The sequence below is a fragment of the Atractosteus spatula genome, chromosome 25, assembly GCF_055471065.1.
Source record: "Atractosteus spatula isolate fAtrSpa1 chromosome 25, fAtrSpa1.hap1, whole genome shotgun sequence".
NCBI lineage: Eukaryota > Metazoa > Chordata > Actinopteri > Semionotiformes > Lepisosteidae > Atractosteus > Atractosteus spatula.
The window spans coordinates 8,246,388-8,272,612 of record NC_142730.1 but is presented as its reverse complement, the minus strand read 5'-3'; the positions used below and the strand labels follow the sequence as shown (position 1 = coordinate 8,272,612).

The 26,225-nt window shown below is 52.0% G+C and overlaps 1 protein-coding gene across 1 annotated transcript; it reads left to right on the top strand.

The window, feature by feature from the left end:
- Positions 1 to 403: 403 nt before the first annotated feature.
- Positions 404 to 20,084, top strand: thbs3a (thrombospondin 3a). Its single transcript, XM_088905846.1, has 22 exons — positions 404 to 762; positions 1,940 to 2,193; positions 2,490 to 2,592; positions 2,752 to 2,778; positions 3,315 to 3,397; positions 4,150 to 4,201; positions 5,591 to 5,739; positions 6,152 to 6,292; positions 7,012 to 7,086; positions 7,337 to 7,489; positions 7,611 to 7,721; positions 8,241 to 8,348; positions 8,989 to 9,148; positions 10,365 to 10,483; positions 10,942 to 10,994; positions 11,168 to 11,361; positions 11,480 to 11,658; positions 12,269 to 12,317; positions 12,450 to 12,646; positions 13,146 to 13,318; positions 16,896 to 17,035; positions 18,352 to 20,084. Exons 1-22 carry the CDS (start codon positions 516 to 518, stop codon positions 18,411 to 18,413), a joined length of 2,829 nt encoding a protein of 942 aa, XP_088761972.1. The 5' UTR covers positions 404 to 515; the 3' UTR covers positions 18,414 to 20,084.
- Positions 20,085 to 26,225: the final 6,141 nt, after the last annotated feature.

Here is a 26,225-nt window from a genome sequence, read left to right as displayed (position 1 = left end):
TTTGCAGCTCGTGGCCTTCCAGGTTTAACCCTTCAGCAGTGAGTGAAATCGAGTCGAGTTCACAGACAGCCTGTCTCCTGTCTCGTGATCAAGGGCTTTAAATCTCCTATGCTATTGTGTTCCGCACCGCAGGGCTGTAGTGCTACAGAACAACGTGGTGTCGTTCTTTAAGAGAAAGAAGCAAGCTCAGCAACCCTAGTACGACATACCCCAGCAGGGTGTTCAGCACACAACAGACTTAAATATTTGCAACGCTCCAAATATGAGATGAGGTTTTGAGAATGCGTTCCCTACATTCACACTATGGCTCAGGAGGCTGCCAGAAAAGAAATTGGAGCCAGTTGAAGACACAAGATTTTGAAAAAACTATCCCAGCGATGGGCTGAATTGGGGGAATGCCTATCCACACAGCAAGGTAGTATTGCCGTTATTTGTTTTATAAAAGAGGCAATTCGTCACACACATCTCTGCCTCTCACCTTGGGGCCGTTCTGGCAGTTGTTATTTTGTTGTTCAATGTCATCTCTCTCCCTCCTTTCCCCCCCCCCACCTCCAGTGATTGACCTGCTGGCTCTGCAGGACGCCAGGCAGAGCGCGGCTGCCGTGGAGAAGGTCGCTGCGGCGATGGGGACGGTGAGCGACATCTATGTCGTCTCCGCCTTCCGCCTGCCGCCCAAGCTGGGAGGGGTGCTGCTGGGGCTGTACAACAAGCAGGACAACACCAAGTACCTGGAGCTGGCCATCATGGGCAAGATCAACAAAGGTAATCCGCGAAGCCCAAAGGGCGACCCCTACTGGTCGGTGGGCGGAATGACAGCGTATGAAAGAAGGAGCAGCGTGTGCAGGCAGAGCATCTAGATGTTTTACAAGCCTGTACATAAACGCAGATCAAAATCCAGCCTGTTTCCCATTCTTCTCCTCACCTGTCTCCTTCCAGCTCTGTCTCTATTGATTATTTCTCCCCTTAGGTCCTGCAGTTGTGGGGTAAACGGGTAACAACTCCCCTTTGCATTGTGGGTAATGCCGAGATGCCCATAGGATCTTCTTCTTCTCCTGGTGTGAGGTTTTGTTCTCCTTAGTTTTGGTGCTGGGACTGGCACACTAGGCTTTCGGAATTGGACGTCTTTTCCCTTGATCCCCGTGGGTCGAATGAGCTTCCAGAGAAAGGAAAGATGCGCTCGTCTCTCCAGGTGTTTTGGATAGAGTGTTCACGGCCTGCCCGTGATCTTTGGCCGAACACCTATCCCACACCACGAGGAGGTTGGTCTCCATTTCTGTCTACCAGTCTCCCCTGGGGCAGCAGGGTCGGTGAAAGAGAGGCACCGCGCGGTCGCATCTGTTTGGTTTGAAACCGGTTTGGGTATCAGGAGTGGCAATAATGACATGGAGTTCCGTGGGAAGCGCGGGCGAAAGGGAAAGAGCGCGAGGCGTGGCTGCTGGCTGTCAGAGGAGCCTCCGGGATCCGGGAACCCGCACGCGTTTGGAACGCCGTGCAGGGACTCGAGAGAAGGCTCGAGCCAGCCACGGAAGCCGGGGTCGAAGCCTCAGAAGGAGCCAGTGGCTTTTGCAGGAGGAGTAGGAGAAGCTGAGGGGCCAACTGGACTAGTGGGCGAACAGTAAGGGGCCGGCGGGAGAACCCGCGACAGCAGCGCCCCCCGCTGGACGCCAGGCGCAAGGACAGCCTGTAGGGGCCACCGGGGGCTGCTGCGTCGTTGACTTCAGGAGCCGCAGGTTCGGCCTCAGGGCAGGACCGTGACGGGAGTGCCTGCTTTTCTCATGGGAGCTCTGCAGAAAGCGGGGTCAGACATCAGCACGAGGAGGGGTAGCTCACAGGGAGGAACCCCGTGAGTGTGGTACTTCAGCCAGCCCGGTACGGATGTCTCGCTCCTCTTGTTATCCGAGAAGGCTCGCTCAACGCACTGACTCCAGTCTCCTTCCAGCTCTGGTGCGCTACGTCCGGGAGGACGGCAAGCTCCACACGGTCAACCTGCAGAACGCCAACCTGGTCGACGGGCGCACCCACTCGCTCATCCTGCGCGTGGGGGGGCTGCGGCGCGACAACCTGGCCTTGGAGATGTACGTGGACTGCCGGCTGGCCGACTCCAGCCAGGGCCTGCCCGGACTGGTCAAGCTGCCGGCCGAGGCGGACTCGGTGGAGATCCGCACCGGGTTCAAGGCCTACGCTAGGCTGCAGGTGGGGGAGGCTCATCGTCATTGGATGGCCTGTCACAGCCAATCAGAGCTCGGCCTTATCCGAGCTCCGATTGGTCAGGCCAGCTTTCAAAGGCTTCAGTATGTGCTTCCTAGGTATACATCTCGGAAGCTATGAACAAGAAAAGAAATCAAGCCTGTAGCCAGGCTTTGCTTGACTTATTTTCTCTGAGAGGTGTGTTAGAAAGCAAAACCGGGCTGGGAGGCCAGTCTCTGCAGGTTGTGAAGTAAGCTGTACCGCTCTTTGGGGTGGGTGACAAGATGGGTGTGTGTTCACAGGGTTCAGTGGAGTCTCTGAAGTTGGCCTTGGGGGGCACAGTGGCCAAGGTTGGGGTCCTGACTGACTGTCCGTTCCAAGGAGATTCCTCACTGTACAATACAGGTACAGCAGTGTCTCTCTTTCCCTCTCCCCACCTTGTTCTCTTTGTCCCTGCCCAGAGCTGGGATGGGCAGTGATGAACTTGTGCTTCTTAGAGATTTGCGATTAAGAATGATGCTTGATGATGTTGATGACATGATGCTGTTTTCTCTCTGTCTGCAGTGAACGGCGCTCTGAACACGATCCTGGGTGAGTTCTCACTCTTCATTCACAGAATAGTCACAAATGAGAGGAGACGTTCAGCCCATCTAGCCTATTTGGTAGTTAATTGAACTCATCCTGCTAGTTTGTGAAAGAAGACGGGGTATTGGATTGAACAACATGGCAGGGCAGCATGTTTTATATAACCCTTTGTGTAAAGAAATGGGCTCAATTTTAAAAGCAATTCCACACGTGTCTTCAAGTTTATGTAAACACAGTTGGGATATGAACCATGAACCTCCTGGGAATTATCCTTGCACCTCAATCCATTGGACCATTAGAAAAAGTGCCCTTTCAGAGAACCCACTTATACTAGAAGCGGGATGATCCCAGTCCCTGGAATATCATTGCAACTGGGATGAAATTATTTTTTGCAAATTATTTTATCTACATGCCATCTTTAACACAATGAGTGCCACAGGACCCACTGCAGAGTGGACAGTGAAACTCTTTGAATTCGACTGAATAAATACTGTCCTCAGTGAACGTTAACCTGGCGTTGCCTGGGCTTTGCTTCCTGTCAGGTGACCACACGAAGGCTCTGATTGGTCAGCTCGTCCTCTTCAACCAGATCCTGGGAGAACTGAGAGAGGACATCCGAGAGCAGGTCTGTGAGAGGGAGGGGATGAGAGGAGAAATGGGGGGGTGAAGTATCTTGACTGTGCTGGGCAGAATTAGGCAGAACTAGGCTGTCTTTGACTATACTGTATGTGCAACTGCATGTTATTGTGTATGGTGTACCAGAGCAGTTGGATTTGGAGTTTTAACACTGTTTTAATTCACTAGAGGGCAGTCTGGGGACACTCAAGAGACAGAGGGAGCTAAATAAGGTTCAGCATTTTACAGGAGGTTGTTAGAGAATTCGGCTTCTGGAAGCTGATAGCTCTATAAAGAGTTCAGCTCTCAACGGAGGTTGTCTGTTCTGAGTTCGGGATAAACCAGCAAAGTCTCTTGGTGAAACCATATGCTAGGGTAGAAGATACAGTCTCGTCAGTAGACTGTGAGACATTGAGGTTAGAATATTAACACAAAGGCACTGATGCTAAGTCAGGGACACTAATATCTCCAGATAGAGGATCCTGGCTAAACAGGGTCAGCCAGTTAGGTTAGAACGGCAGGTTTTGTCCACAGGGGTCAAGGAAAGGCTTGCAGGACTTGGACCAGCTGAGAGTTGGGGAGATGAATTATATTGAGTCGGTCTGGCCTTGTCCCCAGTTCTGTGTTTCCCCATATTAAATGGGGTTCATGTGTGTTAGGTCCCCCAGATATCCCTAGTGGGTTAGCAAGATCTGCCAGACCTGGTTTTGTGTGATAGTGTCCGGCTGTGTGACACTGTGTCCTGTCGCCTTCCCTGTGCAGGTGAAGGAGATGGCCTTGATCAGAAACACTATCCTGGAGTGCCAAGTGTGTGGTGAGACTGTACTCCTTCACTGGACAATATCTCTGTACTCAGCCTGTGGTTCTGTGAATAGACAGATGTCCTGTTGATCAGAGCTGTCGGGTTCTGGTCCTGGAGGGCCAGCACGTCTGCAAGTCTTCGTTTGGTATTGGCTTAACTAGAGAAATTTCCCAGTTTCTCCCAGTTCTTCAAGTGCTGCTGCCATGAAGAGACTTTGAAAACCTGCAGACACATCAGCCAGCCAGGACCCGGATCAGACATGGAGAACATGTGTAGATATATGTAGACTCAGTCTGGATCTTCTAAGAAAAGTTGACCAAGGTTCTGATGTTTTTGAAGAACGGGCAGAAGTTGCTCTGAATGATGAGAAGCAGAATGAAAAGTCTCTACCAACATAGCACCATAATCCTGGATGATCTTTCATAGAGGATCCATATTAAAGCCCATTTCACTGTCCATAGCCTGGCTATACTGCACTGATCATAAGGGCAATATTTATGACTATTCTGACTGACCATACCTAAAGCAGGACTAGTAAAGCCTTTTCCGACAGTTTTCTAGTAGCATTGTAAAATGATCAGAGGTAATTGATGTTCATACTGTATATCCTGATATATCCCTATGTGTGGTATATGATCATATGCATCCACCTATCACACGTCTTGTCAGCTCAATATTCCAAGGCAGGTGTGTGCTAGACCTGTGCTGTGAAGCATACTGGGTAAAAATCAGGTCTTAGGTACAGTTAAACAGGCACATATTTTTAATTGATCGTATCATTCACCCCATCTCTGAATGAAACTGATGTGTTTTGAACATGACAGCGAAATTTCGGTACGGCTTTATTTAAGTGTTGCTGCATGATGGCTCTATACCCCCTTCATAGCTACTATACAAGGTGTTATAATCACGTGCATCACGATTTATAGAGGGATGGATGTTTGCCTGTTATGCCTTCTGGCATGCAGGGGTAGCAACACCCTGTTGCTGTTACCGTAACATTAGTTTTTTACGAGACAGGGTTGTTAGCCTTGTGCCCAGCCTCCAACATAGAGGTCCTGGCGCCCGACGTGGGACACGAACCCACTTCCCTGAGATCATGAGTCTCATGCTCTCCCAACAGAGCTCGTCGGGGCCTGCGATTTATAGACAGGTGCAAATTGCATCATGTGTGTGTAAGAGGTCATGACTCTTATTTTAGTATCATTTGTATTGCTTGGTGCGGTGAGATGTTACAACAAATGCCATGACCTCTTATGCATGTTATGTCATTGTCCCTGATTATAACATCTTGTGTATCAGCTTTGAAGGGATTATGGAACCATTATGCAGTGGCACCCCAAGTGTTAGTGAAGTTTCTCAGAAACTCTTCCTCTCCGTTTCTCTCTCTCTTTGTCCCAGGTTTCCACGAGCCGCGATCCCGTTGCTCCCCCAATCCCTGTTTTAAGGGGGTGTCCTGTATGGAAACATATGAGTACCCCGGTTACCGCTGCGGGCCCTGTCCCGAGGGCACCACTGGCAATGGCACCCACTGCCAGGACATTGACGAGGTACCCCACCGAACCCCTCTTTAAACACACAGCCTGGCGCTGGCCCCAGTTCTGCCTTAGTTTCCAACCCAACCTCTGCACAAAAGAGCGATGCTGACCCCTGCTGGTCATCATGAGTATTACATGAACCTGCTGCTAAGTGTTGTGCCTGCTATTTACTGCTGCCAAATGCTCACCCCCTTGCAGAAAGCTGCCCCCTGCCTTCTGAGAACTGTGTCCGTATGCAACATTCCACTGCCTAATACTGGCCCCCATGTCCTGGGTGCGTTCCTACACAGACCAGTATGTGCTGGCGGGCCTCGCCATTTTTATCTTCTAATAATCTCTCTGTCTCTCTGCCTCCCTGCTCCTGTCTCCCTCTGCCACTGCTTCCCACCCCCCGATCTCAATCCCCCCTCTCCCTGTCTCCCAGTGCTCCCTGGCCCAGCCCTGTTTCTTGCCATCGGGGTGTGTGAATACAGCCTCGGGGTTCCGCTGCGACCCCTGCCCCCCGGGGTACTACGGCCCGCCCCTCAGCGGGGTGGGAGTGGAGTTTGCCAAGAGCCACAAGCAGGTGAGACCACGCACACACCCCCCACCCAAACCCCCAGACTTACCCACAAGGGGCTGTCAGTGAATGTGAGTTCTGTGCGTTCGTACATCAAGATTAGAATGACATTGTTAAAGGGTGAAATCGCTACTATTAGAGTGATTTTTTTTGGTGCAGTTAGGTGATCCTATTAGATAGTGACGTCACTGTTATGTGATGTTAAATAGTGATGTCACAGTTAGATGATCCTGTTAGTGACATCATAGTTAAAATTATGTTGTTAGAGAGTGATGTCACAGTCCTATTAGATAGTCACATCACTGTTAAAGTGATGTTGTTAGGTAGTGATGTTACAGTTAGGTGATCCTATGAGATGGTGACATCACTGTTAGAATGATGTTATTAGGTAGCGATGTCACAGTTAACTGAGCCTATTAGTCAACATCGCCGTTAGAGTGGTGCTGTTAGATACAGATGTTGCAGGTGATCTTACTAGATAGTGACATCACCATTAGAGTGACACTGTTAGTGTGGTATTACAATTAGGTGATGCCGTTTAAATGACTCTACGGCATAGCTGAAACTCCAGCTTTAATTCCTGATTCATATTATTTGTCCTTTGACTGACCACATGTAGTCCATGTGACTGGAGTTGTCCGTGTACTTGAACATGAGGAGCTCTGTGCGGGCTGACGCCTGCTGGAAAACCTGGCGGTAAAGAGCGCTTGTCTCTTTCTCCGCAGGAGTGCGTGGACATCGACGAGTGCGCGGAGGGCAGCAACGCCTGCGTGCCCAACTCGGTGTGCGTCAACACAGTGGTGAGAGCTCGGGCACGAGGGTGGTGGGTGGGGGGGATGAGGGGCGGGCCCCCGCAGCACAGTGAGGGTCAGAGCCCCAGTCTAGCCCAGCAGACAGGGCAGAGCGCTGCTGGGACGGTTCTAGAGGGCGTGTGTGGGGCTGTCCTGCTACCTGCTCCTGCTCTGCTCTCTGAAGGCAATGCCATAGAGAACGGGGAGCCTCTACTCCTCTCTCTCAGGCTCTGTTCCCTGTTCTCTCCCGGTCCTGCAGGGCTCCTTCAGGTGTGGTCAGTGCAAACAGGGCTTTGTGGGCAACCAGACAGCCGGCTGCTTCCCGCGCAAGTCCTGCAGCACGCTGACCTTTAACCCCTGCGACGTCAACGCCCACTGCCTCATGGAGAGGAACGGGGAGGTGTCCTGTGCGGTGAGTCTGCAGGAGAGCTGGGAGGGGGGGGGAGTTTTTCGATTTCGGCTTCATTCTGGATGAGTCCGATGGCTCTCTCACATGTGACTTTCCCTGTCGTCCCTGCCCCTCCCTCCCGCAGTGCAACGTGGGCTGGGCGGGAAACGGCCACACCTGTGGCCCCGACACCGATATTGACGGCTACCCCGACCAATCGCTGCCCTGCATCGACAACGACAAGCACTGCAAGCAGGTCGGTGTCCGGCTCCTGTTCCAGGGCTGAGTGTCGTGAAGCATTGAAGCTACTAGGATAAAAGGTGCTTCATTAGTGCAGATTGTGGAGGAATCTGCCCCTGACTACAATAGAACACCTCTTTTTGTGAAGGAGCACCCACACTTTGCTATAGACCCTATCGACCCTCTGTGGGAACATTAGGGGGAGCCTCTCCAGCTCCCCATCTGTGTCCATGCTGGCCTGGGGAAGCGATAGCGCCACCTAGTGTGTATAGTCGATGTTGATTGGAAAGAGGTCCTCAGGATCTCATATATGAAGAATGCGAAGGGGCCAGTTCACCTGTGTAAAACAGTGCAGGCACCGCTATGGGGTGAAAGGTGAGGGTGCTGTTTTCGCTGTGGGTGATTGTGGGGGGTCTGGAGGGTAGGGCATGTAAATATCAGAATGGTCAGATCCTGATAAAGTCTCACCGCAGGAGGTCCTCATTCCTCGTATTGATTCCTCCCCTCGTTTTCTCCACCCCTCTCCTCTGCTCAGGACAACTGCGTCTTCACCCCCAACTCCGGGCAGGAGGACGCCGATAACGACGGGATCGGGGACCAGTGTGACGAGGACGCGGACGGGGACGGCATCAAGAATGTGGAGGTCAGCACACCCCCCCAACTCCTCCCTTCGCCTGTCGCAGGTCGCCCCTAACTCTCCACCGGATTAGATCAATAACACCGATCGGCTGTTCCCTCGCCCCGATCGGTATCAGAAATAATAAGGACGCGTGATCCCACGTGATCGGGGTTCATCATAACGAGTTCAACAACACCAGTTTAGAAAAGTCTAACACTTTTAGTTCTCTTCTTGTAGGTCTGGGGCAGCTCCAATATCAAGCCAGATCTCAATGAGTTCTACAGGTTACCAGACTGATCATTCTTGTGTGACTGTGTGTTTGATTCACCTGCCTGTCTCTCTGGGCTCTGTTTCCCCCCCCCCGCACATTCACTGTATGTCTGTGATTAACATTGTCCAAGTCTGTGCTGCCAAGGTTAATGTCTGAAGCATCACCAGTGAAGTAGGATGCTGCAAGCTTGCACCCTCTTGTGGTCATCCAGCATCATTTCAAGTTCTCGGCAGCAGAGTGGATCATGATGAGCTCGGGTACTCCAGTACCATCCAGCCCACCTGCCTGGTTCTGAATACCGTACAAGCCTTCGGAACAAGCGTCTGCGTCAGGCCCTGCGGACACTTCGGCAGTGTCGCTGATCCGTTGTGTCCCAATCCCTCCTCTCCGCAGGATAACTGCCGCCTGGTGCCCAACAAGGACCAGCAGAACTCGGACACGGACTCGTTCGGGGACGCCTGTGACAACTGCCCCAACGTGCCCAACATCAACCAGCAGGACACGGACAGCAACGGGGAGGGCGACGCCTGCGATAACGACATCGACGGAGACGGTAACCCCCTCCCTCTCCCCCCACTGGCAAACCCCCCCCCCTCCCCAGCGCACAGACACCCGCCTTCTGGACTTTAGGCAGAATCCTTGATGTTCTAGTTGGGAAACAGCAAAGGATTCAAAAGGAATAAAACGTGTTGATTTTGAACAGTTTTTCAGGAAGTTTGCGGTTTTGTCTGGCGGCCCGTTCTCTCTGGGTGACGCTGGCTTCTTTTTTGTTTGCGCTTCGGTGTTTTTTTTTCTCGCCTGGCGCGGGCAGCTCCGCTGGGTGCGATCATTCGGGATTCCATCCCAGTCCAGGGGGAGAAGTTCTGGGCTGCCTCGGCCTTCCCTTCCGGAACAGGATCGGTGGGCCGAGCCCCATCCGCATAACAAAAACCCGCGGCACTTTTCTTGCCAGCCTCAAAACGTTTTCAAAATCCGACTCGTCGGTTTATCACTCTTCCTCTTGATCAGTCTGCTACAGTGCCCTTCGCACCGGTTCGGCTTCACAGAGTTGTGGAGCAGCTGGTTGTATCTTCATGTTCTGCCCAGTAGGAGAAGATCGTTCTGCACCTCCTACAGTGTCCCATGTTCACCCTCGTTAGGCACTGGACTAGAAATTCTGCTCTTGAGCAAAGAGCACCACCCAGTGCTCCAAGAAAACCTCCTCCTGCAGCAGCCTGGTTTTCCTATGAGGTCTCCCATATGAGTACTGTGGGGCCAGGCCTGCTGAACCTGACCTCCTGATGTCTGAGAAGATCAGTCTGAAAGGCTGCGAGTGAGGATGACTGATGGGAACTCTGAACTGGAGCCCTCTGTGTTAGATTGAGCTAAGTAAACTACATAAAAACCCTGACTCCCTGACTCTCGCTTTGTCAACCAAGAGGAGGTCATTTGACCTATCCTGTGTGCTTCCTGGCTTGTGCCTGAATGATCATGATCCCTGAATCCCTGAAAGAACCCTGTTCAGTGGCACTAGGTCCCAGACTCCCTCAGTCTTCTCCCATCTCTTCTGTTCTCTGCCCTCGTGCCCCCGGGACCTTGGACTGTTGATCTTAAACACGTGCAAACAAAGATTGACTTGGTCAGCGTCTATTATGGTTTGCAATTCGAGACCCTAGTCCCTCAGCAATCTCTGTTACAGGCTAAAGATAGTGAAGCTTCTGTTCCCCTAAGCTGTTGTGGTGCACCTTTCCTTGTCTGACTTGAACGCTTTGTGCCTTCGTGTCTGGCAGGTATCCCGAACGTCCTAGACAACTGCCCCAAGGTCCCGAACCCCCTGCAGACTGACCGGGATGGAGACGGGGTGGGCGACGCGTGTGACAGCTGTCCTGAGATCAGCAACCCCACCCAGGTGAAGATGACTCCTCGTTCCCCCACAGTACACATGTGGGAACTGATTCATTGTGCAGTTCATCCTGGGGTCCTTATTAAGCTGTTCATGCCGGTCCGTCATCACAGTGGCCCAGCATGTTAGCCAATAGAGGTTCCTAATATTTTGGCCGGTGGTTGTGTTGCGCGTTGTATGTTGTCTAGTGCTGCTCACAGCTGTTTTAGGAAGCTGAGCTGCATGAATAATGTTCACAGCTTAGCGGCGTGGACATTATTTTTAATTTGTTTAATCTTTTTTCGTAACTTGAATTTATGTAATAATGTACCCTTGACGATCTTTTTGTCTTGAACCGTTATATGTACTCTTGTTTGTATTGTAATTTTTGTTATTCTGTTAAGCATAAATATTTTTTTTTAAATGTTCATGGCTTTAATGAGAGAAGTGACCTTTAACCTTTCACCTCTTCTTCCTCCCCACAGACGGATATTGACAATGACCTTGTGGGAGATGTTTGTGACACCAACCAGGACCTGTGAGTGCTCATGCTGTATAGCACCTTACACCCCAACACAGCAACGCTGCCATGTACTGGACAACCCAGATACCAGCAGGGAAATCCAAATATCCAGCAGGGAAATGACTGACTTCCCTCCTCCATCTCTGTCACTCCCTCTGTCTCTCACCCCCCTCCTCCTCTTTCTCCAGTGATGGGGATGGTCACCAGGACACCAGGGACAACTGTCCGGAGATTCCCAACAGCTCCCAGCTGGATTCGGACAATGATGGGATTGGAGACGACTGCGATGAAGATGACGACAACGATGGCATTCCTGACTCCGGACCTCCAGGCCCGGATAATTGCCGGCTCATCCCTAATCCCAACCAAAAAGACTCTGATGGTATGGACAGCAAGTCTGGGGCCATGAAGATGGTCCAGGTCTTTGGCTCTGCTTGGCTTGTTCCTGTACGATGTAGGATAACTGACAAGCTCCTCTCCCTGGCCGCCTCCCTCCCTAGGGAACGGGGTGGGCGATGTCTGTGAGAACGACTTCGACAACGACACGGTGATGGATCTGAACGACGTGTGTCCGGAGAGCGCCGAGGTCACCCTCACCGACTTCCGGGCCTATCAGACAGTCATTCTGGACCCCGAGGGCGACGCCCAGATCGACCCCAATTGGGTGGTGCTCAACCAGGTCAGTGTTTCCATGACAACCACAGTCAAGGACTGGACCACCATTTTGTTCCATTCCACTCTATTGCCAGTGGTGTTTCCCATGGCAACCGTGGTTAAGGGCTGGACCACTCTTCCACTCTATTGCCAGTGTTTCCCATGGCAACCGTGGTCAAGGGCTGGACCACTCTTCCACTCTATTGCCAGTGGTGTTTCCCATGGCAACCGAGGTCAAGGGCTGGACCACTCTTCCACTCTATTGCCAGTGTTTCCCATGGCAACCGTGGTCAAGGGCTGGACCACTCTTCCACTCTATTGCCAGTGGTGTTTCCCATGGCAACCGTGGTCAAGGGCTGGATCACTCCTCCACTCTATTGCCAGTGGTGTTTCCCATGGCAACCGTGGTCAAGGGCTGGACCACTCTTCCACTCTATTGCCAGTGGCTGTTCCAGTCAATTTCCAATTTGGTCAATAAAGAACCAGTTAAGGAGTTAACTCCATTAAACAATTAGATGACTTTTAAAACAGTAATTTAAGGCAATTGAAGTGGCCCTCATCAGTGCATGTCTTTAAAAGAGTCTGAGAGAGGCGGGTTACCTGTTGTGACACACTTTCTGTGTGTGTGTTCCCAGGGCATGGAGATTGTGCAGACCATGAACAGTGACCCTGGGCTGGCTGTAGGTAGGTACAGTATGCTGTCCTCCACTGAAGGCAGGTGCAGAGTCCCCCAGCCTCCTCGCTCAGAGGCACCGTGCCCCCCTCTCTCGCCCGCGCCCTCGGGGCTCTGACCCGCGCCTGTGCTGTGCCCTGCAGGCTACACGGCCTTCAACGGGGTCGACTTCGAGGGCACCTTCCACATCAACACGGTGACGGACGACGACTACGCCGGCTTCATCTTCGGCTACCAGGACTCCTCCAGCTTCTACGTGGTGATGTGGAAGCAGACGGAGCAGGCGTACTGGCAGTCTGTGCCCTTCCGCGCCGTGGCGGCGCCGGGGCTGCAGCTGAAGGTGGGCACTGCCAGCTGGGCACGTCGTTTAGCCTGTGAACTCAGACATGCGCCGCCGCCCTCCCGCCCTCCTGCCCTCCTGACTGCATTTATCCAGTCCAGTCAGATCCCTTTCGATCCTTGTCCCACCATCCTGCCTCTTATTTCCTCTATCCTTCCATCACCTTCACCTCTCATTCCCTATCCCTGTCCCTATCCCTATCCTCATTCCTGATCTCTCTCCTTATCCCTCTGCCTCTCATTCCCTATTCCCCTCCCTATCCCTCATCATTCCTTATCCCTCTCCTTGTCATTTGTCCTCTAATTCCTTATCCTGCTCCCTATCCCTCTTCCTTATTCCTTATTCTTCTCCTTATCCCTATCCCTCTACCTCATTCCCTATCCCTCCTCCTCATTCCTCATCCCTCTCTGGGTTCAGTATGCCAGTGTCCTGACTGGGACTATGGGAATTAGCTCACTCTTCCTGTGTGGGCCAACTCTTCCTCTCAATCCTCCCCCAGGCGGTGAAGTCTCGGACGGGGCCGGGCGAGTTTCTGAGGAACGCGCTGTGGAACACGGGCGACACGCCGGGCGAGGTCACCCTGCTGTGGAAGGACCCCCGCAACGTGGGCTGGAGGGACAAGACCTCCTACCGCTGGCACCTCACCCACCGCCCGCAGGTGGGATACATCCGGTACGATCCCGCACAATCCCGGCACGGGAGTCCACGCCAGGCCTCTCTGTGGTCCGGACCATCACTGTTCTGCTGTTCTGGGCCGGGCTGTGCCATTATTCCACCTCGACTGAGCTTTGAGGTGTGTGCTCTGCAGCTGAGACAATTGACAAGATAAGATTTAAGATCACTTTATTGGCCATATACAATTTCTTGCATAAGGAATTTGTCTTTTCACATACCCCAGCTTGCTCTCCATGAGACACACAGACAGGGAGAGAAGCTTGGGGTCAGAGCGCAGGGTCAGACATTTATACGGCACCTCTGGACCAGTGGGCCTTGCTCAGGGGCCCAACAGAGTAGGATTCCTCTACCGGCTGTGGGATTTGAACCGGCAACCTTCCAGCCACAGGCGCAGATCCTGAGCCACAGAGCCACCGCACATCATCATCTTCATCATCATCATCTAGTGCCTTTAAAAGTATCTCCTTCAAGCACTTGCCAGGAAAAGGAAAAAAAATAATTTATAACAAAGAAACCAGAAACAAAGACAGGAAGATAACAGAGTTAGCACAGTTTAAAACTAGGGTTTAGAAGCAGTAGAAGATCCCAAGGAGCAGCAGACGTCATTTAAGTAAACGTCTTTCTGCACAGGAAGGTTTTGAGTCTGGGTTTGAAAGCACATGACTCCGGTATCCTTGGGGATAGAGTTCCAGAGCTTTGGGGCGCAGCAGGAAAAGGCCCTGTCACACATGGAGTGTACGTGATCTTGGGGGACAGCAGGAGAGCAGAATCAGACCAGTGAAGGTTGCGAAGTGGGGAGTAGGAGTAAGTCAGACAGGTACCGAATCCAGGAAGAGGAGGTCTGCCAGCTCCCACTCTGTCCCTTCTGAAGTTGATTTTCTTGTGTGCGTGTAGGAGGGGGTGACCCTGGACCCCTAAAGAGGCAGCACACAGGGGCTCAGGGCTGCAGGAGCGAGGGTGGGGATCCGTTGCCCGGGGGCCAGCAAACAGCGCCCCCTGCTGAGACTTGCAGGTTTCCAGCGACTCCATTCCTGCAGCCAGCGCTAGCTCCCCCCTCAGGTGCTTGTGCAGCTCGAGCAGGTCACATGACGATGGAGGCGTGTCTGCACGTGCCTGGTTCTCTCCTGACTGGGGTCCAGCAGTGATCGTCACAAAACTAAGCCTTTTAGGCAGCTGGAGATTCCAAATTAAGTAAATCAATCTAAACACTATCGCCAACTACCACTACCCTGCTGTTATATACTCCCTCATATTGCTGTTCAATTTGCAGTTGCTACCACCTCTGATCCCTGTCGCTGCCACTCTCGCTGTCATCTGCTGAGTCACAAGACTCAATGTAGACCCTGGAGCGGATCAGGCTGCTTTGCAGTGGGATTCTTACTGACGTCACTGTAAACCCTGGAGTGGGTCAGACTGCTGTGCAGTGGGATTCTTACTGATGTCACTGTAAACCCTGGAGCGGACCATTCTGCTGTGCAGTGGGATTCTTACATATTGTGGCACAGCAGACCTGATCCAGGGATACCCTGGGGAGCAACCGCCACCATCACTTCTGGGATCCCGGCCACAGTTGGCCAATGACACTATGCAGGCTCGAACCTGTGGCATCTGGACTGCAATGCTGCACTGGCATCTCTGACTGAGCATGACAACTTCCTGATCCACAAGCCTGACACGCCAAGCTCCCTTCCCATACCCCAAAATCTCACCCCAGCAGCAGCTCCAGATGTGCTCCAACCCTCCCCAGTTAATGCAGCCTGCGCCTCCGTGAGCACAGCGATCTCTCCAGCTGTCCATTACACGATGACGCTTGTGGACGTTGAGCATTTGCGCCTTAATACCAGATTTCCCCCTAAAATTCCAGCTGAGTCCTTAGTGCCAGCAAATATGCAGGGCTCTCCTGCAAAGTTTGGGAGGGAAAACTCTGGAGGCCCTTCTTTGCACAAAGAGTGGTGGGAGTCTGGAACAGGTTGCAAACATACTGTTAAAGCCTTTCATGAAAAGACTGGTCAACAAATAAGATCCTTTGAGACTCAGTAAGATACAAGCAGTGAAATGACCCTGATGGGCTGAATAACCTCTATTATGAGCTCTCTGAGATGCAGAAAACCATGTAAGGAGAAATAAACACTTTTAAGCGAACTCCCTGCCATCTGGACACTAGAGGGCGAAGCCTTCAGTGTTTTAAAGAGGGGTGGGGGGACAGAAGGGGGGGCGATCAGTCGATTCTCCCTTTTCTTCCCAAACCTCAAGGGAAAGTTCAGGGAGAGAAAGAGCTCCCCCCCCCAACTGGCCATTGTCTCCCCGTCGCCATGCCAACCCAATCCTTGGCAGGAATGTGGTAGCTCAGCGACTCTGTCTTTTCATATGCAGAGTGGGGGGACCCAGGAGAGAGAGGGCGAGGAAGACGGGAGATGAGGGGGGGGGAGGAAGAGGCAGAGGGAGCAGGAGAGAGGAGCGAGAAAGGTGGTCAAAGACGGAGGGGTGGAACAGGGCAGGGAAGGGTCTGGAGGCTGAGACGGACAGGAATGGGGGGTCAGTGAGACCGAACACGAGCTGAGAAGACAGAACAGGAAGAGGGCTTGTGAAAACATGGGAAAAAGTGAAAAGTTGCCGAGCTGCCGGGCCTGCGCTCACATAAGGCCAGATCACATCCCACTTTAACTCACTTTGAACCGAAATCTGCCAGCAGGAGACGAGCACACCAGAGTAACTTCAAAACCCTGCCCTGCCTCCCCAGTGGAGATGATCTGGGAGCTGCAGCTGGTGCCACTGCTCTGGCCAGCTCAGTATACTGCCATCTTAAGAACACTGCTTCCCTGCCTCGCGTTGAATAAAGAGTGGGGGTCCCTGTGGGGGCTGGAGAGCTCTCTCTCTCTCTCTCCCCCCAGGGCTCATTCAGGCGTGCTGTGAATGACACCCTGCTTTGTGCGGTGCTGAACAATTCACACAGGGACAGCCGAGCGCTCCGGTGTGCTGGAGAGAAAAGAGGCCGAGACCGGGGCCGACTGCAAGGGCGTTCTCTTGAGACCCGCAGTCTCACTGCCCTCTTTGTCAGAGATGCTGTGGGCTGTGTTTTCCGTTTTCTGCTTTTTTTTAGTAAATAGACCGTCTGCTCGGAAGCACTCGATGCACCTGCTGGCTTTAACCTTCTCCCACTGCGGCGCTCGAAAAGCCGACAGCTGGAACTCTGTCCCCTGGCTCGTCTTGTTGCCCAGCTGCAGGCCGAGGGCGACCTGCTTCCCAGCAGGCCATTTCCAACTCCCCTGCGCTCTGGAGTTCCACTCCAGACCTGTGGAACCAGCTATGCCTTCTGCACAGAAGTGTTCGTCAGGATTTTAGTGCGATTGTAGTTAGCGGGCCAGCTTGGGAGGCTTAAACGGACTCCAGCATTGTTTTCATTCATAAAACTGACCTCCCTAGCCCCTCCCCCTCTCCCCCCACACCCCTCTCCTCCTGCGTGCCCATTGGCTGCCCAGCTCCACACACCTCCAGTTGGGTGGCCCCACCTCCTGTGTGTCATTGGCTGCACTTCTACTTTTACAGCAGTGTTTCTTTTTTGTTGTTTTGGCAGGGTGAAGCTGTATGAAGGGCCCGGATTGGTCGCTGACTCCGGGGTGATCATCGATACCTCAATGAGAGGGGGCCGGCTGGGCGTGTTCTGTTTCTCCCAGGAGAACGTCATCTGGTCCAATCTGCGCTATCGCTGCAATGGTATGGGAGCAGGGGAGTGGGGGGGGGAGAGTCAGTTTGTCTTGGTCTGTCAGAGGTCAGAGGTCACAAACAAGCAAAGTGGGGTATGTTAAAATAGCCTGGTGCTAGAGAGCCCCATCCTCAATCAGAAAAGATGGAAAACTAGTGTTAATTAATGCCAAAGTCGGGAAGTGATTTGATGAGGTCACTAAGAGCTGGTGTAATGTAAGAAATGAATTTCTGCGACCCTCTGCACATTCCTCCAGTCGCCATGACCTCTCCTGCAAAAGATGACTCCTGCAGAAGGTCACAGGTCACAGGAGCATGTCTACAACAGATTCCCACTTGTCACCAGAGAAAGCCAGTCGGGGTCAACTGGTGATCCCAAACTGGGATAACTCAGCTCAAGGACCTCTGGATACATCAACAGCACAGATGTGAAGTCTGGATCTCATTTTACACCTCTATAACAAAAAAAGCAAAACAAAAGCCTAGCTTTCCTTGAGCTACTAACTCAATTCTTGAAATTCCTCTCCAAAAACGGCTGGGTAACTGGCTCCTAAAACAAAAGCCCCCCTCTTAGATTCTTCCAAACTCCTGCTCTTCCACACTCCATCAGTAATTTCCTGATGTGCCCTCTGTATCCAGCTTTGTGGTCTTTTAACTGTCAGCTGACCAATTGTCTTCCACTAGTTGGTCAGGTGACTAAGGATGGCCAGTCATTCCCAACAGCATCCTGGGGAATGTAGTTCCAGCGAGATGTCCTCTTAACCTTCGGCCCTCTTACAGGTTGTTTTGTAACTTAGAAACGAATTTAATTCATCTAAAGCCCTTCAACCCTGCTGCTGGACGGCCCATATCCAGCAAGATGTTTTGGCAGCCATTAAATCCTCAATCAATTATCTGCATTAAAACAGTTAAACGTGATTTTTACAAGTAATTTAGTGATGATTTAAAATGAAGACACTTGCCCTCAGGGATCAATGTTACCTTAATTGAACAAATGACTTGCTTAGTAGATTTAGAACTTACAATTTAAAAGAACAGGTGATTTGTAGGACAAACTAGAAGGGGGCTCTGTAGACCCAGGGCTGTAGATCTCCTACACAAAATGAATCTAAGGAGTTTTTTTAGAAAAACAAACAAGTTAGCATGTGTGTCATACCTGCACTCGTCTCAAGGCTGCAGATTTCATTAAAAAACTTTCAGTTTTCAGTTTCTGATGGGGGGTTGGTAGCAGCACAGAAAGAAAATATCTGCATTTAATTGATCTAAAGTCTCTGTCTGCTCAGTGCAGGCTTGTGCCTGAAACCATGTCCCTGCTCTCCTGATTTCAGACACTGTGCCTGAAGACTTTGAACCGTTCCGAAAGCAGCTACAGCACAACTACAAGCTGTGAGGGGGGCGTGGCGAGGGGGGCGTGGCGGGCTGTGGGGCGTGAGGAACAGCCCCTACACGAGTGCAGCCTGAACGCCAAGACGCTTCGGGTCCCCACAGTCTCCTGCCCAGTGCAGTTCTTCCTGCAGAGCTGCTGTGAGTGTTTGAGAGACCGAGAGCCTGTTGATTTCTGTGTGCGTGTGTGTGTAGAAGGAATCTTGCTGGGAATCGGACACTTTCTGCTGAAGAGGTTTCATTCGTTTCAGATTTTATAAGCTGCAGGGTCTTGGGCAGAAATATACTGATGGGAGGGGAAACAAACTCCTAGCTGTTTGACATTACTGAACTACCCCAGCGTGTGTCTTTGTAGATGTGCTCACAACAGGGTAACAAGCAGGGAACACCCAGCTTGGGACAGGACTTACTGTATAAACCAGAACCTGTGTAAAACCTGGACTGGCCTTTAGCTCTGGAATGGGCATCCTGAGGCTGTGCTTGTGCTGCAGACATGCGTGTGTGCAGCTGGTGGATGGAGTGACTTCAGTCCAGGAAGTTTGTAGCTTATATTTTTTTAATCCCAAAGTCAAGAACATGGCTAAAGCCCTAACACCTGCTGTCAAAGTCAGTGTGAGCTCCTTTTCAAACTGCATTGTCTTTATAATCATCTTCCTTGTGGAGTTAACATCCTCAATTTGGTTAAAATGCTTTCTGACACTTTAAGTGTTTTGTGCACCAACTGGTTAAAATGTTAAGGACCACCAGGAGGACTCTTGGTGCCAGTGTGTTCCTTATATTTTGGCCAGTGGGTATACAAGACCAGGGTGATAGTAAGCACCACCACACTGAAGTCCACCCCGTCCTGGCCGTTCCTGGGCAGATGGTTACTAGCTCTATTCCAGTCACTGCACCCTGATGCCAGTACCAGGGTCGAATGTCAGGATTTAATGGGTCAGTCTGTGCTCCAGACAGGCACCTTATTTATTCAGGAGGCCCAGGACTGAGTGAACGATCCAGGCCAGTCTGTATCTTCCCAGTACAGACAGGTAGCTGGGTCTCCAGAGATAAACTAGATAAAAGTATTTACTGTAGCTGTTACTCTTTCACTGTTTTGGTTGCTAGTAGTCTGCTGTTCCTGGGGATCTTGTCCGGCGGGATCATGAGGGATCACAGGGGAACAGTTTCAATAACGTGGCTGGGTAATTTGTTCCAGACCCCCACCACCCTTTGTGTAAAGAAATACCCCCATCAATGCTACATGCATTCCCTTTCAGTTTCCACTAGTGTCCTTGTTTCAGTAGGTTTCTGTAGATGAGGGAGTCTGATGCTGTGTGTGTGTTATGGGTAATGCCTGCATTGTAATGAGATGTCTGTTGGTTTATTTCCACCCTATATATATAGCAGTGGTTTCTAATAATAATTTGCATATTGTCAAAAACAGAAAACAGCAGGTGAAAAGTTCAGAAGTCATGCTGGCACACAAGTGCACAAAGGAAAACCTGCTTAGAAAAAGTGAGGCATTAAAGACTTGCAAATACAACTGGATGCATATGGACAATCCGTACGTCCTGGCTGTCTTTTTACATGGGTGTCTGGGCGAGTGCATGAATTTCGTTTGGATGTACATGCATTTCGTGTGTATACAGTGCAAACCTGTGTCTGTTTGACTAAATGAAATAAAAATGATAACCGTGGGTAGATCGGGAAATCAAAAGTGCGATTTCATGGCTCAACAGCACCCACACAAGGGTCCTCTTACTCTGTTTTCTTGGAAAGGACTGCTTGTCCGGAGCAGGCAGTCAGAACCAGAGTTGGGTACCAGAAATCTGTCTCCCACAGCGGGTGGCAAAAGAGTCTCTGTGCAATGTTTCTCTTTTTTCATGCAATATGGAATTGCTGGTGAGTTTGAATTACATACCCACCCCATTTGGAATCTGTCCATGTTCTAACCGGCACAAGGCAGGGTACTCCCTGGACAGGACACCAGTCCATCACAGGACAGACACACAAACTCAAACACACACTCACACGAAGGCCAGTTAACCCACCAGCATGTCTTTGGACTGTGGGAGGAAACAGGAGCACCCAGAGGGACCCCACCCCAACCGCAGGCCAGCGCACTGGCTTATAATAATAATTCCTTACACTTATATAGTGCTTTTCTGGACCCTCCACTCAAAGTGCTTTACAGGTAATGGGGATCCCCTCCAGCACCACCAGTGTGCAGCCCCACCTGGATGATGCGACGGCAGCCATAGTGTGCCAGAACGCTCACCACACATCAGCTCTCAGTGGGAAGGAGAGCAGAGTGATGAAGCCAGTTCAGAGATGGGGATTATTAGGAGGCCATGATTGGTAAGGGCCAATGGGAAATTTGGCCAGGACGCCGGGGTTACACCCCTACTCTTTTCGAGAGACGCCCTGGGATTTTTAATGACCACAGAGAGTCAGGACCTCGGTTTTACGTCTCATCCGGAGGAAGGTGCTTGTTTACGGTATAGTGTCCCCGTCACTATACTGGGGCATTAGGACCCACATGGACCACAGGGTGAGCGCCCCCTGCTGGCCCCACTAACACCTCTTCCAGTAGCAATCTTAGTTTTTCCCAGGGGGTCTCCCCACCAGGTACTGGCCAGGCTCACACCTGCTGAGCTCCAGTGGGCTGCCAGTTGTGAGTTGCAGGGTGATATGGTTGCTGGTTTGGCTTGGGGAAACAACTTGAGCTGCCGAGGCGGGGGGGCTGCACCAGCCTTTAATAATTTATTAAGGCGGCATGCGCCCCCTGCTGGGCGGCAGTGAGGTCTGCGCCCTCTGGTTTGTACTGCCATGGCTGCCGTGGTCCAGGAGCCTGTCTTTCCGAAGGGCACCGTCCTGCTCTAGCTTGACATGCACAGCGCATATGTGCCCCCATTCCATCCTGGGAAACGGACAACCCTCGTTTTCACACCTTCAGACTGGCAGAGCAGGGAGCCAAGAGGCACAGAAGATCCACTCTAGCCATTTTTTTTCATGACACATTTATTGCTTGACAATTTAACCCACAACTAATACAAGTGCAACGCAGAGTAAAGCAGCCCAGCAGGGCCACACTATCAAGCGAAAACGGAAAAGGGTACCTGTTGATTCTGGCTTAAAAGTTCAGCCTGACACATTTAACCACAAAATAAACGTATTTTATTCCACAAAGCCTACGATCCAGGGCGGTATCGTGACGCGCACAGCAAGTGTAAGGGTTCCGTCATCTGGAGTCGGACTTTATAACGTTTCGTGCAGACAGATAACGCGGGGATTTGTCATAGAACATCAGCTGGCCGGTTCTGCCCACGTCATCATGGCAGCCGCACAAAGGGGGGAGCGGAGTTTGGGCAACACGACGGGATCAGGGGCCACACACCAGCATGGACAAGGGCAATGAACAGCAGAGGGCGCTGTACTGGCTCGTGCAAGTTCCCATTGTGCTGACTCCAGCGGTCTTGGGTGATTTTTAGTTTTGCTCCTTTAGACAGGGGAAAGGCCGATAAGAAGGGCCAGTAAGGTGGTCAGGCCTCGACGGCGCCCCCTGTCTTTGCCAATGAGAAGCTGTGTCCCATGGGCCTGTTCGTGGGGGAGGGCTCCCCACATACCCACTTCCATTGGCCACCCACCCCAAAATGGATCTGACTGCTGTGCAACAGGAGCTGGGTAAGATCACTTTATTGGCCCTATACAATTTCTTGCATTAGGAATTTGTCTTTTCACAGACCCCAGCGTGCTCTCCATGAGACACACAGACAGGGAGAGAAGCTGGGGGTCAGAGCGCAGGGTCAGCCATTTATATGGCACCCCTGGAGCAGTTGGGGTTAAGGGCCTTGCTCAGGGGCCCAACAGAGTAGGATTCTTCTGCCAGCTGCGGGATTTGAACTGGCAACCTTCCAGCCACAGGCGCAGATCCTGAGCCACAGCCCCGCAGTGGCCATGCCCGTGCGTGACTCCGGTACAGGTCTTTGATCCAGCCGGCCTCTTCATCGCCCCGATGAGGACGGCCTGTTGGTCACACACTTGGCCAGTCACGTCAAGCGCCAGCCCTCCGAGTGAAGGAACAGGGGTCCCCGAGGCCACGGGCTGACCCCCCCGACCCGTGGTGTCCCGAGGGTCCGGGAGGCCGGGACGAGTGCAATATTGGGAGGAGATCGGACAACAGTGCACTGCATCCCACACCTGCCGGGCCGTCGGAGCCGGGGGCGCGGGACAGCGCCGGGATCGCCCCAGCAGCTGCCCCCCACGCTCGGAATACCGCGCGAGAGGTGATCCGCCTGGGAACGTCTCCGGATGCTATTCCAAGGCTCTGCAAAGACAAACCGGTTGAGTACGTTTCCACGTCACAGGTGTGTGTCCGAGGCACTAAAAAAAAAGTCTCCGTTCAAAATGTACCCCGTTGTATATCACCTTCGGAATCAGGATTGGAATTCGTCTTCATTTTCTTTCCATTGTCTTTATTGCATGCGTCTGTTAATCTGGCCATCTGGTACATATTAGAATCCAGGAGGATATGCATATATTTATTGTGTGTGTGTGTGTGTGTGTGTGTGGAGAATTTCTAATTCGATGCTAAAAAGTAGCATCCTTTGCTGATGTTTCTGGTGGTGGGGGGAGGGTTTCTAATATTTTGGCCGCTGGGTATATAAGAGCAGTGAAGCTCCTTGAGGTAACAGCATATTGCCTGTCTCTATTGCTTTGCGTCATGTGTGTGTGCTTGTGATGGAGGGGGCAGAGAGTTCCTAATATTGTGGCCTTTGGGTAGACAAGACCAGTTAATTCTGTCTGAATTATAGGTCTGTGTCAAGCACCCACCTGCAGCCAATAGCGCATGGCCGATCTCTCTCAGGGTGGTGTGACAACGGGGTGCATCTGCACCTCGTCACACTGGTGTACCTAATATTTCGGCCAGGGGGTACACAGAGCCAGCTCGAGTCTGTGATAAGTTCCTCCAGGCAGCAGTGCATTGCCTTTCTCCAGACAGCTGCCTCTATTGATGAGTCTTTCATCAAACATTTGCTCGACGTGTGTGGGTGTGGGGTTCCTAATATTTTGACCAGTGGGGTAGATCGCAGCAGCGGGATTAAAGCACGTTCAGATTGTTTTCTTTCCCATGCGCCGACGAGCGTCGCGTCTAGCACGCCGAGAGTGAACTCGCACCCGGACACAGCTGGTACCGGCTCTGTGCGAAATACGAAAACCCGAAAGCTTCTGCCCCGGCCTCTGGGGGCGCACTTTCACTGCGTGGGTTTGATTTATTCCATTGTCTGCGGCAGCTCGCGAAGAGCCACCAACACGAGCTATGATCTTGATAGCAGCAGCAAGAAAGAAAAAAAAACAATTTATAACAGCGCAATGCTGAACTGCGTAGTGTAAACTTCGGGTACAAGACGAAAGGACTATCGCACCAGAGCACGGAGCCGAGTTACAGCGCCCGCAGAGAGGAGCCGGGATTATTCAGATGAGAGCTCAGCGCGCACTTGCACCGTCTCAGCCCGGCGTCTTACGATGAGACGCGAAATCGCCACTCCCGGGTGCGAAAAGTGGTCCAGCGTTATAATTTACCCCGTTGGACGCTTGTGCTTTTGTACCTGTTCAAAAACAAACTCTCGCAAACGCTGAAAGTTACGTATTCGACAACCTGACACTTTTCTGTCTGGGTGTCCACGAAGCGTTTTCTCCTTTTCGGTGGGGGCTGCTTCCCAAACAGGCTTTTGTTGTTGTTGTTTTGTTTTTTTACTTTTAATTAGGAAATGACCACACACACGCATAAATAAAAGCAACTGGAGTGACTGACGCTACACCCCACTCGTGTTCTCGCGGGGGGTGGGGGGTGAGCGTGAGAATCGGATGACGCCATTCCCACCTAACTTTTGTGCGTCCCCGCGAAACTTTTTTTTTTGGTGGTAACGGAAGTCTGGTTCAAGCGCGTTTTTGTTTGTGCGTTCCCAAGTCTGAAAAGAACAAACATTAGCTAATGAATAACGCAGCGACATTAAAATGGTTTCCACGGCGACGGTCTCCAGGCAACCGGGCATATTCTGTTAAGAGGCGAGCGGGGGGGATGTCCTCCTGTAGGCTGCGAGCGGACGGCACTTGCAGCGGAAAAAAAACAAATGTATTAAGCCATGTTTAGATATTTTTACGATGAGGATAAGTCTTATTGTTTTATTCTGAAAATAAAACTCTCCCCCTCACCCCCACCAATGAAAGCTGCGGCGATTTGCCCGGACGCGCGCGAACAAGGCGCAGAAAGTCCACAAGAACTTTCCATCCTCCGAGAAGACACCTTACCTTTGCCTTTCGGTCCGAAGACGCAAGGGCATGTCTTTCTTTGAGCGAATGAAGTGGCATCATCCCCTTCGTTAGTTAAAAGAAAATATCTTTTTAAAAAAAAACAATGCCCCCCCCCACCAAAAAAAAAGGCAGTTTCTGTCGCACAGAAGTTTCCTGCTCTGAGCGGGCTCGCTGGGGCTCAACAGGATCCGAGCGCTGGCTGGCTGTCCTCTCCCGGCGCGGTCCTCACACTTGTCGGGGGGCTGTGCTGTGTGCAGCTCCCAGGACACGGGGTCTCTCGCTTTTCCCACATCGCCGCACAATAGCCTCTCCGGGCTGAATAGCCCCAGCCCAGCCCGCGGCAGGCCACGCCTCCGGCCGCAGCCACAATGCACAAAGGCGCCTGTACTGTGCTCACTGAACCGTGCGCGATTGCGCGCTCTCTCTCTCTTAAAAGGGCAACGTTTCCCGGGACATCTCCCGCGAGATTTTTGGAGTGCCCGGCGCTCCTGGCATCGGCTGTAACAAAACCTCACCCCCTCCCGCCGCCATGAAACGAGCGCTGCCCCGCGCGTGACTTTCGGGAGGGACGCGCGCTCACCTGTCTGTCCTGTCGCTCGCCGGCCTCGCGGGTCCGTTCAGCGTCCTGCACGAGCCCCCCCCCAGCCCCGGCCAGAGCTCTGACACTGTACCGCAACTGCACCCCCCCCAACACACACACACACCGCACACACACCACCTCCGCCTTTGAGACCCACGCCGGACACGCCAGACCAGGTACAGGCCAGAGGAACCCTAATCCATCGTCACCTGGGCGACACTTGACCACCGAGGGGTCTGGGTCTCGTTACTGGTCACTGAGATGAGTGGAAGACGGAAGGCAATCAAATTTGTCATTTGAATGAACAATTCGGGCGTTTTCACCTCGCTGTTCAGGAAACCTTATGACCCCCGGACCTCTATAATATTGTAACGCTTACGGCCGTCAGGTACTGTGTAAGAGCCGGCGTACCAGAGCAGGTGACGTCACCGCCCTTCCCTATGATAGCAGGACTACAGCTACTGGGCTGGAGAGAGATCTCTCTTTAGCTCACGGGGCTGGGTCGCTGCAGAGAGACGCGGAAGTCCCGGGTTCGAGCCACCTATACTTTGGGCCGACCAGATGCGGCAAGGGCGCCCGCCGGAGCCCCCGTTGCGTTACAATATTCTTCTTTTGAGTGAGTCCCGACACAGCTTATGATCGCCCGGAAGAACCGTCAATTTATGTCCTTTCGTTATTTTTCTTTTCTGTCCAGCATGTCGCACTTGTTGCATCGCCGTTAACAGCGATTGTGACACCAAGGAAAAAAAATAAGACCCGTCGCACAACCAGTTCAAGACGAGTGCGATCCTGGATGACGGCTGCAGCTCCGGCGCCCCCTGTTGGCTATTTGCGTGAATTGCATCCGCCTGAGGCTCAGTTCTAGACTTGACCCCTTGGCGATCAGTCAGGTTTCCTGAAACATCGGCTCTAAATAATCCGGATTAGGATGAGAAAAGTCGTTTC

Excerpts from the sequence above, each read along its gene's own strand:
- thbs3a (XM_088905846.1), top strand. The coding sequence starts at position 516 with ATGTCATCTCTCTCCCTCCTTTCCCCCCCCCCACCTCCAGTGATTGAC. Across the intron at positions 11,659-12,268 it reads ATTGGGTGGTGCTCAACCAG|GGCATGGAGATTGTGCAGAC; the intron begins GTCAGTGTTTCC and ends GTGTGTTCCCAG. Across the intron at positions 13,319-16,895 it reads CCGCAGGTGGGATACATCCG|GGTGAAGCTGTATGAAGGGC; the intron begins GTACGATCCCGC and ends TTGTTTTGGCAG.